At 33.4% G+C, this 19326-nt stretch overlaps 1 protein-coding gene across 1 annotated transcript in view; it reads right to left on the reverse strand.

Moving 5' to 3' along the window:
• Positions 1-13429: 13429 nt before the first annotated feature.
• The window catches only part of LOC124364669, a 32288-nt gene continuing 26391 nt past the window's right edge, over positions 13430-19326 (reverse strand). Inside the window, exons 9-10 of the mRNA XM_046820329.1 lie at positions 17968-18185; positions 13430-13790 (exon numbers count right to left, since the gene is read on the reverse strand). Coding sequence (XP_046676285.1) covers positions 13509-13790; positions 17968-18185 — 500 coding nt within the window. The 3' untranslated portion in view covers positions 13430-13508. The remainder of the gene's footprint in view (positions 13791-17967; positions 18186-19326) is intronic.

A 19326-nucleotide genomic window follows, 5' to 3' on the forward strand; every position in this document is an offset into this window, starting at 1 on the left:
TTTAGTCTTATTTAACCTTTTATTTATAATTACCAGTTACCTGTGGCTTTGCATGCAATTTCATATTAAATAATGGGCAATTCATATCCTTTTTGAATGGCATAGTAAACCCTCCTTTGTAAAAGTAGTGGTCACTGGAAGATGTTGCAATCTCTTGATGCGTATCAGTTTGATTGGACTTTAAGTTAGAGCGAAGTTTTGGGGCCCCAAAGTCAGAGAGTGAAACAGTTTTTTTGAGTACCAATGAAATACTCAAATTTCTCTGTTACATTCCATTATATTTTAATAGCTCCAATACATTCAGTAACTGATCTAAGATTCTTTGGTTCCGTATTAGCTTTTGGATTGATGCTCCAATCAAGAAAATATATAAATACATGGGCATGAGAATCCAGTTTCTGTCAAAAAGCATCAGCTTCTGGCCCTTGTAAACGACTTTCAGTGTATGGTATTTCTTATCCTGATAGTCTGCTTCGACATTATGAACGTTTGTCAAAATTTCACCTTTCTAGAATGTAGAGTTTGGAAAAACAAAAATATAATTCTTTAAGGGGTTGAAACCCCATTTAAATCGCGTCATGAGGCATACACTTGCCAAATTTCAGTTTTCTAAGATATTGGAAGATTCTAAGAAGTTGGAGAAATAGTGATGAGTGCATGACGGCTTTGCCTTTTATACGAGTGCAGATTTCTTGACAATGTAATTGTTAATTCATTGTAATTAACTCACTAAAAGCCAAGTGGACCAGACTGAGCCGAGCACTAGCGGTGACGTCACGGTAGACCCAGCTGCCACATTGTGCTTATGCCTATACGGACTTGCATCATACTTGTCATTTCTCTCAAAAATATTATTTTCAGTCCTCTTGTGGACGTGGTTAATACACTACTGTATTACGTTGTTTAGAGTATATTGCTACAAGTTTTGGGTGGTATTGTGCTAATGAGACGTTTGGGTAAGGTTTGTATTTAGTGAGTAATAATGTGTTCTGGCGATATTGTGAGGTTTTAATGTGACTCATAACCTAACAGTTAGCAATTATTAGAAAGTTTCGTTCAATTGAATAAATGAATTTATTTCCCATAAGTACAAGGCAGCAATACAATATTAGAAAAAAGCGAGAAATTAATCTGGCCACTTTATCCAGTAGCATGACCAGTTGAAACTATACAAAATATAAAATACATTAACATAGTATATCATAGTCTAGCATTTAGAATACTTATAAAAGAAAATCGCCCGCCAACTGTAACAATTTGTAGGCCTACCTCATTTTCACCTGTTTCAGTAGACTAAAAACATGAGGTTGAACTTTTCTCTCCTTCAGGATTTATTTTCATCTATAATTTTATTGCTTTTTATACAGACTAAATTAATACCATAATCTCTGGGACTCACTGTGCTGTTGGAGGTTGTAACAAAACAAACAGCCATGCGAAAACAAAAACAATCTAAGTGAAGTTATATCTTATTTAACTTTTCTCAACTGTGGTGATTTGAGGAAAATTTGGGTCAATAGATGCAAAAGAAAAGACCCCTGCAATCCAAGCTCATCTCACGTATGCTCAACACACTTTTTTGGAGTCAGATTTTATCCAAAGTGTAAATGCAGAATTGTTAGGAAAAGAGCAACAAATTCAGTTTTGTCAATAAAGCTGTTCTCTCAATAACTTTGGTCGATCTTTTGGGTGGATGTTCACTTAGTGAGAGGGATTGGAGACAACAAAGAGAAACAGTTGAGAATATATTTAAACGTACACAAGAAGGTCAGTATAGTAACCCTACACTAGGATGTTTATCTTAACCTGTGCATTTTGAGACGGTATATAATAAGGTTAATAATGAAAGTGACAGACAACATAAAATTGACGATTTTCAAGAAGAAAACAAAAAACTAAGAAGGGAAAAATAAAAGCATACAAACAGAACTGAAATCTTAATTAAAAGGAATATTTCCATCATTTAAGTTTGGAGTAACGAAGAAAAAGCTAAACAAAAGCATAAGTTATCTAAGTAAGTGGTTTTATGTTTACCTAAGTAATAAAATGGAAAAACCTCTTCGTGCATTGTCCACTCTGAAAAACTGGGCTTCTAAAATTCACTTGAAAACTGGTGTAATGGATGAAGTACTAGAGATTATTACATAACGTCATTGCTAACATGGAATTAAAAAGCTGCTGACATGAGAAAACATCTAAAAAAAAAAAACAAATTCAAACACTCCTCCTCAAGCGTAGATTTATTTGTATGAAGAAGAACCACAATGAGGACCATATTGTATAACAAACTGGAAGTTGAAAGAAGAAAGATTAAGTAAAGGAAAAAAATTAAGAAAGTTAAAAATTAGAAAAATAGCTGGTAGATTATCAGTTTAATTTGTAGCCAAGTGTAAAATATACCGAATCCCAAGTTTTAAAGCATAGATAATCTATTATTTCGATATTCATACAAAAAAATCCCTTTTTGTTTCGAGAGAAAATGTCTAGCTGTTTGATAGTATAAAAAGATGGTGACGTGTATGTTTTCTAATTAACAGAATCCCTACATTATTAGCTACTGAAATTAAAACGAAATTTTAACCAGTATTTATTGCAGAAATGATTTGTTATATCACTGGGAACATTATCTGAAGCCTTGAAGAATTACAAGTAAGTGGTTGACAAATTTTAAGACATTATTTAAACAAAATAACAATCGATACAGATGGAATACGATGTAATAGTACAAAATCTTTCCTTAGTGTTTCTAGAAGAGTCTCCTACCTAACAGTTCAGAAGATCGGGTGCTCCATGGAATCCTGAGATCCACTTCAGCAAGCAACTCAGGACACTCGATGAATCCATTGATGATCTTGAAAAAGAAAGTTATTTCCATGTCTCTCCTTCTTGATTTGAGTGGACAATCCCAAAACACCTTGCACTCACTTACAGAGACGGAAAAATAAGTGAAATTCAGCTGAATGTCAATCACTCTGACAAATCTGTTGGACTCTTTCTAGGGCCTCACAATGGTTCCTCTGGTACGGAGACCACACAACAGATGCATACTCCAGATAGATTTGCTCATAATTGAGGTGTAAAGAGTCTTTAGTGAGTCAATGGAAAGCCCGTCCTGAAGAGGTCTCATAACGAATCCCTAAATTGAGCTGGCCTTGATCGACACATTAAGAAAATATGTAACAATCAGCAGCCAGTGCCTTACATCTAAGTCTTAAGTTTGAGAAATTCAAGTAGTCAACTTCCTTGTGTGTACATTTATAGATCTTATATATAGAATTTTCTTGAAAATAACTAATTGCTTCAATTCGCTTCAAAACAAATGAATGAACTTTTCACAATTAGCTAGGTATAGAGGAGAATAAAATTTGATCTGATCCTCCAAGAACTTGCAGAACTCAATGAAATCAGCCTCGATATCGGAGGATAAGATGGGGTACAGATTCTTTGAAGATGCTCCAACACACCTTCCAAATTTCACTTGTGACGTGAACCAACACGCCACGTCTCTTTCCAGAATATTAAGGAGTTTCAAAATGTATCCAGGACTGGATGGTGCTTATCTTGTTGAAGAAAAACATCAGATGCTTGTTTCACAATACTGCCTGGTAGGGAGCTCAGACCGAGATTCAGAACCACTTTTCTTTCGTTGCAGACGGAGCTGCATTGATGGAGGCCAAACATTGCAGATAGATCCTGGATATACTACAAGGAGAGGTCCGAGTAGGTTTCCATACTATTCCAAGCAAACTTAGGAAGAGTAATATCACCCACAATCAAAGTACAACATGAGAAGTCGGTGATAATCGCTTCTTTAATAGTATCACACAAAATTAGGTATTCACCACTAGGCTGATTTGGAAGGATGTAAACCACTAACTACAAAACACACACCAAGACACTTTATCCCAACAAGAACACGGTCAATTGAATCATTGGATAGCTGAATCATTTTAGGCCATGATTTAAAGTTTATATAGACGGCTATTAAAACTCCACCACCAATTTGCTTGAAACTAGAATCTTCATTCCTTGGTCCTGTCTGTACACAATAAAATTCAGCAATCCCAGCTCATTGTTATTGATACGCTCCTTTAGATTAGTTTCACAAAATTTAATTATATCTTTAGCATAGGTAGGACAAAAAGACTTTAAAATAGTAAGTTTAAATCTTACACTGTTAACATTTTGATACAGTACAGATAAAGGCTCTTGACCGTTGGACTTCTTTAGTTTTTTTGTTGATTTTAACAATGGATGAAATGAAACACCAGAGTTATATTTAATGGTTAGATCCTTTTTGCCATACAGGGTTTGTATCTTAAGTTCCTCCTTCAAATTTGAAAGAAGCTTCCGCTCTCTCTTGGTCCTGGCTCTTGCGAGACCAATAGATACAGAGAATTAATCTAAGCTTTCAAGAACCTTAGGTGACAACTCATTCAGGACTTTAAGATCCAGGCTGTTCTTAAGGATTAGTTTGAGAGGTCTGACATCACCCACCTTTTTAGGCCTTATACCCAGTCTAAACGTGATATAATCTACCCTTACTTCAGGTTCAATAGATGAAATCAAAGCCTTAATTTTAGATACATCGTGATTCTTTCTAACCACAAGGTCACCAGGTCCAGATTCAACTAAGCCATATACTATGATGTTAGAACTACATGTTGAACACTCATTGATCTCTTGGTTTTCTCTTCAATTTTGTTTTCCAACTTAGATATTCGACTCAGAGCCTGCAAGTGTCACCTCAAAGGAAAAGAGTTTATCATTTATGGAACTAATGTCCTTTTTATATCAGCCACGTCCTTGGACATAGATTTGAATGAGTCCATAGTAGTTAGTAACCGGGACATATTTAATGTAAGATCAGACATTAGATTTAAAAGTTGTAAAATGGAAACGCATTACTTATCTATACGTGGTAGTAGTAAATAGGGAAGTAGGGACTGTAGCTAAAGGTAGTATTAATGGGATAATCAGGTTAAACAAATTGATTCCTTTTCGTTAGATTATTTTAAGAATCAAGTAAATAAGCAGGCAAATGTTCTAGGTTTACTGTATTGAAATAAACAAATTCTTTGCAGCTTCATACCAACATCGTGTGTCAAAAATAATTTAAAGTTGCTATGATCAAAATTCTGTTTAATTTTTATTGTTTCATCGTCATCTCCGAGAAACACTTTTCAGATTAGACATTACCAACAAAAGTATAGTCATCTAGTTAAAAACTATTGTATATTTTTCCAGAATGTGATTTACACTTCTTAATTTGTATCATAACGTTATAAATTAATTTTATAACGATATAACCTGCTTATTTTGTTATATAAGTTTAGTTATAATTTTAAGATAAAACTTTGGTTTATGTTGTGACGTTTCTTTTGCATACTGTGATAAATTAAAGATGTACATTAATGTTAATAAGGAATCCTAAACAATCGGAGACAATATTATATATGAACATAACTATACATTCGATTCTGTTTTATTAGCCATTCGAAAATACAAAACTTTGATTTATTATTAGCATGTTTAGAATTTAAAACAAAATGGATTTCTATATAAAAGTGACATACAATAAAAAAAAATGTATTTCAATGAAACAGTAACAGTAAGTTGGGATTGTGTTGTAGATCTTTATTATCTTATCTATTATTATTATCGCAATAGAATGAACAGAACCAGTGATGAAGAAATGAAGACGATTTTAACGTATCGATTCATAAGTGAAAGGATGATGACTTGTTGAGCTAAAGAATAAATTATTTTTAACTAGATTTTTCCATCACTACCAGATAGTTGCCTTGCACTCCCCACCCCAACACTCACGAAAGCAGAGGGTTGGGATTAGCTCAGCACCTGGCATTTTCCATTACAGGTTGTTCAGTAATATCTTAGACTTAGGGTTAAGTAATACTTGGTGACAATCTCAGTGTATTATAAGTTGTTTTGTATAATTTTTATCGTTATGATGTTTACTGTCTATATATACCTATCACTTTAGGATAACATTACAAATAACAAAAATCTGGGTTTGATTTGGGAAGTGCAGTAGGTGACTTACCAGTCAGATTTTGGACGCTGCACTAAGCGGAAGGTGAAATGGAGCTAAACCCAACATTTGCAGTGACTAACAGATCGGAAATGTAGCCACTCCTAATCCTATACACTTGTGTGCGTGGGGCCTGCGTGTTAATGGGTGTGAAACTAACTGTACCCAGCCGCAACCCCAATTTTGCTAATACTATAGTGTTTTTTTGATTTTTTTTTGTGATTTACATCCATCACACAAGAGGTGTACAATATTTGTTCCTTGAAAGTCAACTGCTGATAGTTGACTCCTTCCTAGAACCTTTCTGGATTTTTTAAATTTATCTAATCTGGATGAAATTTTTACTGATGAACACCTATTTGTTGCAAAGACTTTGTGGCATTTTAGGTACACGAGTTAGTGACAAGCAAGGGACCAAGGGTGATGAAGTAAGTGGAAGAGAGGATGAATGTGAGAAGCTCCAGTGGAAGAAAGCAAACCTCCACGAGGACATCTCCAGATTTTTATCTTATAACTAACAGGGCAGACTGTCAAGGGAGAGCATTGTGAATGACTTCGAATCAGTCTATATTGCTTCCATTCAGTAACAAAAAACATGTTATAACCAGTAAAAACATAACCATTCCTGTTGAGACAGGAATGATCAACATTTGGGCAGTGTCAACAGAAACCATGCTTTCCTGAAAGGCATTAAATTTATCCTCCATCAGCATAATTTTTGTTAAACTGAATTATGCACCATGCCTTATAGTATTATGCTACGTGATTCATCACTACATAAGAGTTTGTTCAACAATGTTTTGTTGAAATAAATGAACTAAATTACTATGGAAACTAACCATTGGTAAACATTATTAAATGTACATGAAATGTGTCTGGGAATTAAGATTTATTATACAATAAGCTTTCAATATACTTTGAGTACGTTTAAGCAAATGCACTCAAGCAATTTTATCCATTTTTCTTTTTATTTCTTTTTAAACTTATATATTTTACTACAATACTATGTCATCTTTGTTGTTGACCCTGTATATCAACCAAATTGATGAACCTGTAAATTTTTGCAGGACAATGCTCTATGCCGATGATATGCAAATGTACATTCACAGCTCCTTAGATACTATTGATAACGCTGTGAACCAGATAAATGCAGACCTAGTTATGTTATGTAAGTGGTGCAAAGAACATGAGCTAAATCTGAACGCATCTAAATGCAAACCAATAGTATTAGGAACATCAAGGATGTTATCTAATTTGAATTTGAATGTTATTTTACCTGTAACAATAAATGGTATGGTACTTGATTATGAGCAATCAGTTGTTAATTTAGGTATAAGAATGTGTAGTACAATGGCATGGACAGAACAAGTCAATTACATCCATAGAAAGGTTTACCAAAGTTTATATCGACTTAAAAGGCTTTGTTTTAAACCTAATGTATATATAAAACAATTGTTACTATCTACACTCATTTTTCCTTTTTTTGATTATGCAAATGCTGTGTATTGTGATATTATGATGAATTATTGCAAAAATTGCAAAGGGCACAAAATGCATGTATAAGATATATTTTTAATGTACCAATAGATGCACACATTACCAGATATTATAAAGAGTTAGGTTGGTTAAAAATTAATGAAAGAATGGAATATAATATTTTATTACAAATGCACAAGATTATTATACTTATATTATATGTATGTAATATGTAAATAAGGCTATTGCCATTTATACAATTTAACGTAAATAAAAGTCGTTTGACAGGTGTTTGGTCTTCCGATCATATGTTAGTTTGCTTATTTAAACGCATATGTGACAGATACGGCCAAATACAAAATAATTGAATCGGAAAAAGTAAGCGCTCTGTGGTGTAATGGTAGCACATTCACCCGGCAAGTGAGAGATCCGGGTTCGACTCCCGGCGGAGCGAGTACTTTTTGCGATTCAATGTTTATTGAAATTATATATATATATATATATATATATATATATATATATATATATATTACCTATTTAATTACCTAACCTATTAAATATTACCTATTTAATCAATATATCATGATGAACCATGTACATGCAAAGGGAGAGAGGGAGAGGGAGAGGGAGAGGGAGACGTGCTGGGGCCGAAGCCCCTGTGCGATGAGAATCATCGGGATACTAATTTCTCTCTTCCAAGCTTTCAAACTCCGTTTTCCTCTCTTTTTATTCCAATCCTTCTTGTCGTGGTTCTGAGCTCTTTAATAGTCTCTTCATCGAAGTCAAAGTTGCCTCTTCTCCATTCTAGATGCTTCGATGTCATCACCTGCCTGAAGTCTCTTCTTTCCTCCTCAAACAGTTCACACTCCATGAGCACATGGTTTGCGGTCTCCAGCTCTCCGCACTCACACCTCTCCTCCTCCACCAGGTTAAACCTCTTGAGGTTCGCCTTGAAATTTCCGTGACCAGTGACGAACTGTGTCAGGTAATGGTCCATGTCCCACTTCTACTGCAGTCTCCTTCTGATGTCCGGCATGTATTCGAAGGTCTTCCTACCTTTTTCGATATCCTGCCAACGCCTCTGCCATTCTTCCAAAGTCTCTTCCCGTCTCGCTGCATTGCTCTCAGCGGCGTCCCTTCCTTCTTCCTTATCCTCCCACCTCTTCACCTTCTCTTCTATTTGCAGGTCAATCGGTGTCACTCCTGCCAGCACTCTGATTGCGTCATGCGAGACCGTGTTGTATGCCTTTGCTACCTTCAGTAGAACTCTTCTTTGCATGCTCAGCAATTTCCTCTTCAGTGCAATCTTTCGGGCATTTTCCCCCTAGAACTCACTATCGTACAACATCGCCGGCTCTACGCAACCTTTGTATAGCATCATAAGGTGCCTCCCTGTCACACCCCTATTGGCTCTTGCCTGTCCTGCCAGTTTGGCGTAGACCCCTTTCATTTTCTCGCACACCTCCTCCACATGTTTCTCAAAACTCATCCTCTGTCCTACTACCACTCCTAAGTACTTCATTTCCTTCTCGCAACGTATATATTCTCCTTCCACTAACAGCCTAGGTGGTCTTACCAACTTTCCTTTCAACATCACTGTCACTGTCTTTGCTTTTGAAAACTTCAGCTTCCTTTGTTGTCCCCATTCTATTACCTTTTCTACGGCCCTACTACCTCTATCAGCCAACTGTTGTGTACTCTGTCCTCTGACTATCAGCAGTGCGTCGTCAGCATATGCAGTGATTGTTACTCCTTCCCCTAGATCCAATCTCAGTAGGCTGTCGAACATCACATTCCACAGGAGTGGTCCAACAACTGATCCCTGTGGGCACCCTCGAGTCATCCTCTTCCCTGCTTCTCCATTTCCTACCCTGAGTAACACATCTCTACCTTGGAAGTAATCTCTAATTAATTAGGCAATACAAGCTCCTCGAACAATTCCACATCCTTAGTACCCTTAAGATTTCTGGCCACGATGCCGAGTCGAATGCACCCGCTATGTCCAGGGAGACGGCCAGCACGTATTTCTCTACGGTCTCCTCCACATCCCTCTTCAATTTCATCAACGCATCCACTGTTCCTCTTCCCTCCCTAAATCCGAACTGCCTATCACTTAACAAGTCTTGTTCGCTGAGCCATCTTTTCATTCTTGTTACTATCAACTTTTCGCCTAACTTTCCCAAGACTGAAAGTAGTGTCACTGGTCTTTACGATTTCACCTCAGTGGGATTCTTGTCCTTATTTTTTAAGAATATTTTTACCATCCTTTTTTCCACACTGATGGGAATCTTCCTTCTGCCAACATCCTATTGTATAGGATAAACAGATGCCCTTTTATACTTCCGTACATCCTCTTTACTACCTCTATCTTCACACCATCGTGCCCAGGAGCCTTTCTGTTCTTCATTTGCTTTACTGCCGCATCCAAATCCTCTTCTGAAAATTCTGGTTCTTCCAACCCCTCGCTAACTAGTTCCATTTGTGCTTTTACAGTTCTTTGATCATTAGTATCCTCATCCTGATTGTCATCTGGCAACAGACCTTGCAGTATTACTCAGCGTCTCCTCTATCGTCGTCGTGAAACTTCCATCCTCCTTCTTCATACTGACCAATGTTGTTTTCTTCTTTGATCTTTCCATAATGATCCTGTAGGCCTTCCCCCAAGGGTCCTTTTCACCGTCTTTATCCAGAAGCTTCTGCCACGCATTCCTCTTTTACTTCCTGATTTCCCATACATAAGCTTTCCTCGCTGTGACATAAGATCTTCTGTCTTCCTGAGTCCGTGTCCTTCTCCATCTTTTACCATATCTTCTCATCCTTAGCCTCATCTCACTTATCGTTTCTGTCCACCAATGCACCTTCTTTTGACCTTTCCTCGACTTGGGCACCGTCCTCTCCATCACCCTTTTGATCACATCTTGAAGCTCCTGAGCACATATTTCTGCTTCTTTTCCTTCCCACTGCAGCCCCTCAACCTCCTGAACCAGAACTCCATCAAATCTCACCCAGTCAGCCTCTCTTACGTTCCACGATCCTTCAGTCACCTCATTTCTGTAAGTTCTTCCTACCTCCCTTTCCTTCACTTCAAACTTTATAAGTCGATGGTCGCTCAGTGACTCTTCTACAACTTCCCAGTTGACAATTTTTCTCGTTATGTCCCTTGTTCCTAGAGTAACATCGATGTTTGAAGATCCTCCTTGGGTGTTCTCGAAGGAGGATAAATAACAATACATACACATCATAGACGACAAATTATTTGACGTTAACTATTACACGATGATCTATTCACTATATCAATATTATATTACAAAAGCTGTGATGTTGCTGCAATTACATTGAGCTGACAATTATATCTCTGATAACAATCGATCACTATTTCTAAACATGCATATCTTACATATCTCAGGAATTATTTTTAAAAATTATTTTTCTTTTTGTTAGTTCTCATATCTTAATAACAATAAATCTTTTACTTTACCAGCAAATATGTGTTCTTTTTCAATTCTTTTTATATTATCATCCAGACTATTCAACAATCTTATTGATGTCACTAAAAACGATTTTGTGTACGTGACAGTCCTGTGAATTGGAAACTGATACATCTCATTACCGAATCTGGTTGCTCTTAAATGAACATTGTGCATTAAATTGTAACATTCAAATAAATATTCTGGTTTTTTATATTTTAAAATCTTAAAAGCTAAATTCAGTACACTAAGTTCCCTTCTTTCCTGCACTTTTAGCCATTTCATTTGTTTATAGTACGGTGTTACATGCTCATCGTATTTCAAGTTATAAATATAACGTATGCAAGCATTCTGAGCTTTTTGTAATTGATTCGTTAGTACACTGTTAACATCACAGTAAGCTGCAATACCGTAATCAATTATAGGAAACACTAAAGCCGAAACTAGTTGCTTTCTTACATCCAAAGAAGGTCTAAAACGTAAGCGTCTAAATTGATATAAACATTGATAAATCCTCTTAGTGACATAATTAACTTGATTATTCCAAGACAATGAATCACTGAGCCTTAGACCTAAGTTAATAACATCTTTTTCAAGCTTAATAGCCTGCTCGCCAATTTTTATCGGAGCTATGTTATTGTGTAAAATATTATTTAGTAGTCTAGAAGATCCAATTAAAATTGGTTTGCATTTGGTTATATTTAGGTTCAAACCATGATCTCTACACCATAAGTACACAGTCATAAGGTCAATATTAAGAAGGTTCGTAATTGTATGATTCAATTTATCAACGTCACAATGAATATATAGCTGCATGTCATCCGCATACATCATCGTATTACTAAACAATATATTATCACTTATCCTATTTATATACAAACTAAACAAAAGGGCTGATAACGTAGAGCCTTGTGGAACACCAACAGAATTAACTCTCCAATCAGAGGTTGCTCCACCTTGTGTCTTTACTCTTTGCATTCTATCAGACAAATAGGATTCAAACCATTCGATAGATGCATTGCCAAAATTGTAAGATTTCAAAATGGACATTAGCAGTAAATGGTTTACACAGTCGAAAGCACGACTGAAATCCAACAACATAAGTACAGTTAGACGTTTATTGTCAATAGCTCGTCTAATATCGTCTGTAACTTTAATTAGCGCTGTTTGTGTACTGTAACAACTTCTGTAACCTGACTGGTACTTAAACATTATGTTATTTCTATTAACAAATTAATTTAATTGATAATATACTAACTTATCAAGTAACTTTCCCAGTACACGTCATAATATATTTATTGGTCTAAAATGACTAGATTGTACAGAATTGGCTACCTTAGGCAAAGGCAAGATATTGGCTTTTTTCCATTCATTGGGATAAACACTATTACTAATGGAGTAATTAAAAATGTGACATAGCACATGCTCTATTTCCTTGAAAATTAACTTAAGAAATTTAACTTGAACCCCATCTGGACCAACTGCATTTGATGAGATTGTATTAAAAGCACGGTAGATCTGTTCCTCTGAAAACTCAGAAAAATTAAACGTTTGTTCGTTAGGTTTACTTAAACTCTCATAGTACTCAATGAGGTTCAAGTCAAAAGTATTTTGAACTCCACAAAAATAATCATTCAAATTATCAAGATTAATCATAGGATCAATTACCCTACCGGTTTGTTTACCAACACCTTGATTTCTAATAACACCCCACAAGTTTTTATTTGTACCCTCAGAAGAAATCAATGATTGAAAATAGCTGTTTCGTTTGTCTCTCAATAATCGCTTAACATTATTTCTCAGTACTCTGTACCTTTCCCATATATTAACATTTCTTGTTCTAACGTAATGTCTATACAAAATATCTCTTTCAGTCATCATATTTTTTACAGCAGTATCCAGCCAAGGACAAACAGGCCTCTTTTTATGTATTCTCCTTTCCGGAACATACTTATTAAATAAAAAATTAAGATTATTAACAAGTATTTTTATTTATCGTCACAATGTGATTTTTTCTGAAAGAAAAAATATCAAATATAGTAATATTATATTAAAACAGTAGTAGTAAAAGTGACACAAAAATATTTCATTTCTATTAACAGTAAGGTTGTTCTAAGGATTAAAAACATTAAAAACTGTTACTCTAACTGTTATGAAAAGCACAACAATATTAATTTAAAGATAAAACTCTTATTTGTTAGCAAATGAGAGATCCCGCTGTTATTGAATACTAATTATTTATTAAATTCCTGTACATTTTAATGATGTGTTAATATTTATTAATATCGTATTATTATATTATGAAAAATAAAGTATATTATTATTTTTTAAATCGAGAATAGTGTTCTAGAAAAAGCTTACTTTAAAACTGTTACTTGCTATGAGTTTCCTTCATTTATAATTAAACAATTGCACAGATAAATACGAAGAGAAGTAAAGTATTGAAAGATTTATTTAAAAACGATAAACTCAATTATTACAAACATATTTCAGTACTAACATGATCGAAACAATTATTTAACGGTCCATTGATTATTCTTTCTATTCATGAACGTCATGTATATGAACTGCCAGTTGTGGCGGTCACAGGTGGGCCAAGACATGTCGAACCCAAAGATATCAAAGTCATCCTTGTATATTATCCTCTCAATCCACAAAACGTTACTAAGAATCCGCCGGAAGAGATGTGGTCTCTGAGAGGTGCAGTGCAGGGGTGGTTGACTTAATATCCCAGTGACAACGAGTTGGCAGTACGGAACTGTCATTAGATAAGTAAATGCTCCACCCGTGTCAAACTGGAACGTATACAGTTTTACGTTAGGTTGAAAATATTAAAAAATCCCTCCCGGATTAGTATGAAGAAAGGTAGCTTTCAAAGGTTATCTGAAAGTGTCAAACTGAAGATGTATTATTAGTTTAAACATCTTATTTTGATAAAGTATTCAAAAACTTTTTAAACATCTAGAAAATACATTATTCGACACATTACAAGAAAAAATAGTTATTATCATTTAAATTTTTTTTGTAAAAAATTGTACTTGATTTAGTCACAATCAGTCCAAAATGATGTTTCTAAACATAATCTCTTATAACAATTCAGTTCTATACAAAAAAAAACATTGAACAGCGCCATCTTAAAAGCTTCTCCGAACCAAGAGTGATCGCAAACTGACTAAGAATGAATGTTGCTTGAAAATGTTATACAATATTTCAATGTTGATGTATGTTTTGAAACACTCAGATGAAAACTACACAAGTGGGAATATCTGCCATCTTGAAACCTTTTATTGTTTGAGACTAACTAAACAACTTATTAAAACTATGTACAAGTACAAGCTTAGTACTAAGTTTAGTTTAAGTTACTAGAACTTTTAGAAATTATAGTATTAACCTTTATTTTCGCAATGCTGCTATTTACTTTGTAAGGTCGCTATCTGGAAAAACTACGAAATATTAAATAACTTATAAATCTTCATTTAAATATACAAATACTTAGTAAACATTTTTATAAAACATCATATATTTGTATAAAAAAACTAATATATTGAAATAAAATAATGATAGCAAAGGCAGTGTCTTATATAAATATACAACTAATTATATTAAGGCAAGGAGTAATACAAATCTCTTTCGATGATTAATAATAACTTGCCCTTTCACGGTTTTTAACGTAATATTACGGCCATTGCGAGTGCGTAAAAGTGTGGTACTGACGTGATACTACGTATTCTTATATTGTTCCTATTTAATCTGTCTGCCGTAATAATTCACAAGATGCAATAGCTCTGGCGTTTTCTACTAGATGCCAGCTCACTTCCTTGATCCTATGTTATGAGAGTTTGTAGCCTTGATGATTTTGCTGTAGTCCCAAACTGCAACCAGCTACCTTGTGTTGTCATTGCGTGTCACCCATCCTGGAGTAATTTATGGTTTTATTTATAGTGTTTATTGTACATTGAAGTATCCGCGGTTAGTTTTAATGTGTGGATAGAGAAAGTGGCCTAGTGGTCGATATATAAAAATATTATACATTAAAACAAAGACAATAGGTAAATATAACTTTTGCTTAAAAAAGTATACACCTGAATTATACAAATGTATCTCTTTAAAATGCAGCAAAAAAGCAGCAAAGCAAAATCATTTTATGTACCTAAAAATTCATTAACGGGTTAATGCCAGTTAATAAACTGAACTATGTAATCAAGAAGACATGAAGTATTAGCTGTGGTCATAAATTACAAATTACAAAAAATAGATGTAATAAATCGAAAGAAATAAACGTTATTATATAATACAAAATTAATACAACTAAACTCACATCTTTAAAATATTACATATTTCTATTTCCTAACACTGGCTTTAGACAACGCAATAAAATATAAAAAATTATTCACTGCTATTAGTTTTATACTTATATTAGAAATGCAACTATCAATAAGTTCTTATTATAATACTAAAATAAATATTAATAAACCAAAAATATTTTTATTAATTGTTGATTAATTTTAAATTATCCTTATCCAACACCAGGTATTATTTGATTTATGAATAAAAAAAGTAATTTTACCATCAGCATTAATTGCAATTTATTTGTTTATAAATATAAAGTGATAAAATCAAATACAGGAATAGAATTATAACTGAAAACAAAAGCAATCATAATTGGGAGTATATTATGTACCGCTACTTCCAATCTATATACAAATTTAAAATATTTTGCGTTATAGTATTTTATATTGACCATTAATATTGCTCAAAATTGACAAAAACATTTTAAATTCAAAATAATTCAAATTAATTTATTTGTTGAAAATAGAGAATTAATCGCACATAATAAACAAAGTCTTTTGGTTTAGAAAAATAATTTATTTATTTTTAAACGGGTTTTTTTTAAACAGCAAATTATCACTCAATGTGTTCAAATTGATTATAATATAGCTAGAAAAATTACGACAGAGTGTGCTCATTTTTGTAACAGACTTAACAGTTTTATTAATATGTACGAAAAAACCTATCAGTTAGCAACTAAACTAATTTACGGTTTTTGAAAAGAAAAAAATAAATTTATGAAACAAAATCATTTACACAAATATAGCAGATACAATATAATTTATTTTACTACAAGTTGTATTGATATGTATTTTTTAGTTCTATATTGAGATTAAATATAATTTAACACTAATGTATGAGATCGAAGCTTTGCAAAATCTAAGCGATTTAACTCGCAAGAGAAATAATCAGATCGGATCTAAAGTTGTGTTTTTATTTGACGACAATCACAAAATTTGTATTAATAATACTTATCTAATTTCTTTTGGACCCTTACGATAAATTCTGTGAAATATAATAGAATAAATATTCTACTGTAGGACTGTAGGAATATGTTGTAAGTATAAAAATAAAAACAATTTTTATAGGATGTATGCTTTTATAATCTTATATGGTCGTTTCTCACGTTGATACTTTTCAAGTAATACGTTTGTAACCTTCAACTCAGAGAAATTATTAATTTGCTGATTTATTTATATTTATATAGGTTGTGTGTTGTAAAAGACATTTTATTGGACTTAGGAGATATGTCGTTTTAATAAAGACAATTTCAAAACGCCTTAAAATTTTTAGTTGATTTTTTGACTGTCTCTCTGTACGAATGTGTAATTTTACTTCAGAATAAATTTTACACAAGTATTTAAGTATAGTCAGCCTCAATTTTACGCTATTAGTGTTGCGAACATAACTCATCAGCTGAAACTATTTGGCCTTGCGCCAAAATATTACACAATTTGGTTTTTTACAAGCAAATATTACAAAAAAGATTAAACTTTCCGAAACAAACCAAAGATATACTATATTGTTTTGGTTATTGGCAAAAAATTAAAAGTACATGTTAGTCAAATATATAGAACATAAAGCAATGTTTGGTATAAACTTAAAATAGATTTATATTGAAGCAGTAAAATTATAAGTATGAATGCTGAATTATTTTTTAACCAGTTTATAGAAAATATAGATCCAATAGTTACATTTATTGGGTTATTTGACGTGCTTGTGTTACTATGTTGGTGAAGTCCTACATATAAATATAAAAGCCGACATCATTTTGAAACATGAATTTACCTATTGCGTTTCATGATATTTAAATAAAATATCTAATAACCATAGGGTTAACCATAGAGGTTCGCGTTCGATTTGAACCAAAAAACCAGTAGTTAAGAAAAGATTTGGTAACCATTCGCACAAAGACAAGCCTACTTTAAATTGTGGCGTATAGTTCAGTTCTTAATGTGTAAGATTGAAACAGTAATATTCCCGTAATTACATTTACCAATAACAATAACATTATATAGGGATCTAGTTGAGAAGAATTCTTACTATTAAATAGTTATCTTACAACGAAATAAAATAAGTAACCCACATTACCTATTGGTATAGTTGCAACCTCAAAACTACAGTATTATTAAACTATTATTTTAAACGATACTTTAGCGTACTTCTTACAAATACAGGGTGTGCCGTAACTCTATGGACAAAGATATACCACGTTATTGCTCAGGTTAAGACAAACATATTTCACCATATTAACATGGGTCTCCTATGCTTGGTTTCCAATCTGTCTGTCTGTATGTGTTTTAAATAAAAAATTAATATCTTAAAAAATAATAAATTAAATTTTACCAAATTTTACAATATCAAAATCAGTTATTTAAAAATACCAAGAAATTATCTTTGGTATTTTAAAAATGGCGGCCATTAAAACTTTTAAATTTTGAATCTAAATACTTTTAAACAAGTAATTTTGGTGTGTGTGTGTATATATATGTTATAATATGTAGATATTCATAACCTAAAATAATATCCATAAATGTAGCAGTATAGTTAAAACAAGTTTCTAACAGCTCGCAAATATTAGTCTAGTGTTTTACAACAATAACGCCGTATGCTAAGAAAATATTGGTAGCAGAAGGTACAAACTTTGCAGGGACCCCAGCGCTCATATTGTGAAGGATACTGTAAGTCATATTCTTTCTGGAACTTGGAATTCGGCACAGTGGCACAAAACTCGCCTATTACTGATTCATTCATCGGAAATGGCCTTGAGTCATTTACTCCATAGTATCCAATGCAAAGCTTATTGTGGTATAAAACTTCTTCTAATATAAACTTCTTAACGTTATTGCTCCAGCCCTCATCTGAAACCAATAATTTCAGGTAATTTTCAACCACAACTTCTACAGAATAGAAATAAAATAAATCCAGCAGGGTAACGGGAATAACGGCAAAATAAATTAAATTCTTTAAGAGCACAGCATAATTAATATATACATAAATAAATAAACCTAAAAAATACTGTATGTGGAACCCTGACGAGATGCCTTTTAAAGTGGACCAATGTCCTGTTATAAAAACACAGTAAGAAATAAGAACTGTTTGTAAAATATAAACTGAATACGAGTAAAATACATTTAAAGCAGTTCTAGTATATTGTTATAAATAAATGTACGAAATAACTGGGGAAGGATCAAGAACGTAGCCAGGAAAAGAATTAATGGGGGTCAAGATAACTGATATATTTCTAAAGTGGATAGAATGTAAGGATCCATGTCGTTCCTTAAAAAGTTCTTGAGTTGAGTAAGTACTGTGTTGAGTAAGTAATGGAAACAATTCAAAATTTGGGGATGGGATCCAGACCCCTTGTATCCCCTCGCTGGCTACGTCCTTGGGAAGGAAGGGCGTATACTGTAACTGCCAATGAAGAAAGGACTTGCCAGAAGTTGAAAGAAAATTAAATGGAGCCTACCTGGTCTAAAGGAAGGCTAAGTTTAGTTATGAAACCAAAATTACATTTACGAATGACATGCATATTGTAGGGAATACCATGCATTATGTATGCATGGAATACCATGCATACATAATTCCATGCCTAGTACCTTGAAAATATTTTTTTTCAAATTTTGTTTTCTTTTATTTTATAGTTCTTTTTCTGGTTAAAATGGTGTATAATACATGTGTTTTTGATGATTAGAGCATACTTTAAAACAGTTTTAAAATAGACATGAACTGTTTATTTTTCATTTTATTCGTCCAAGTTGCATTATTTGTTCTAGTAAAACGCAACTTAGGTTGAGAATTTATGTTGTGGGAATAATTGAAGTTTAGTAACATTGAACTTTGTCATATGTTTCTATGTCTGTTGGTTATGTTTATGGTGCGGTAGCCTTGTTTTGAAAGGAATGTTGTTTGTGGCTTCCCAAATTCATGGTGTTTTCTAAAGTACGAAACATCAGGGTGGTAGGCATAGGCAAATACTCTAGGGAAGTTATAGCATGACCG

The sequence above is a fragment of the Homalodisca vitripennis genome, chromosome 6 (genome assembly GCF_021130785.1).
Source record: "Homalodisca vitripennis isolate AUS2020 chromosome 6, UT_GWSS_2.1, whole genome shotgun sequence".
Lineage (NCBI taxonomy): Eukaryota > Metazoa > Arthropoda > Insecta > Hemiptera > Cicadellidae > Homalodisca > Homalodisca vitripennis.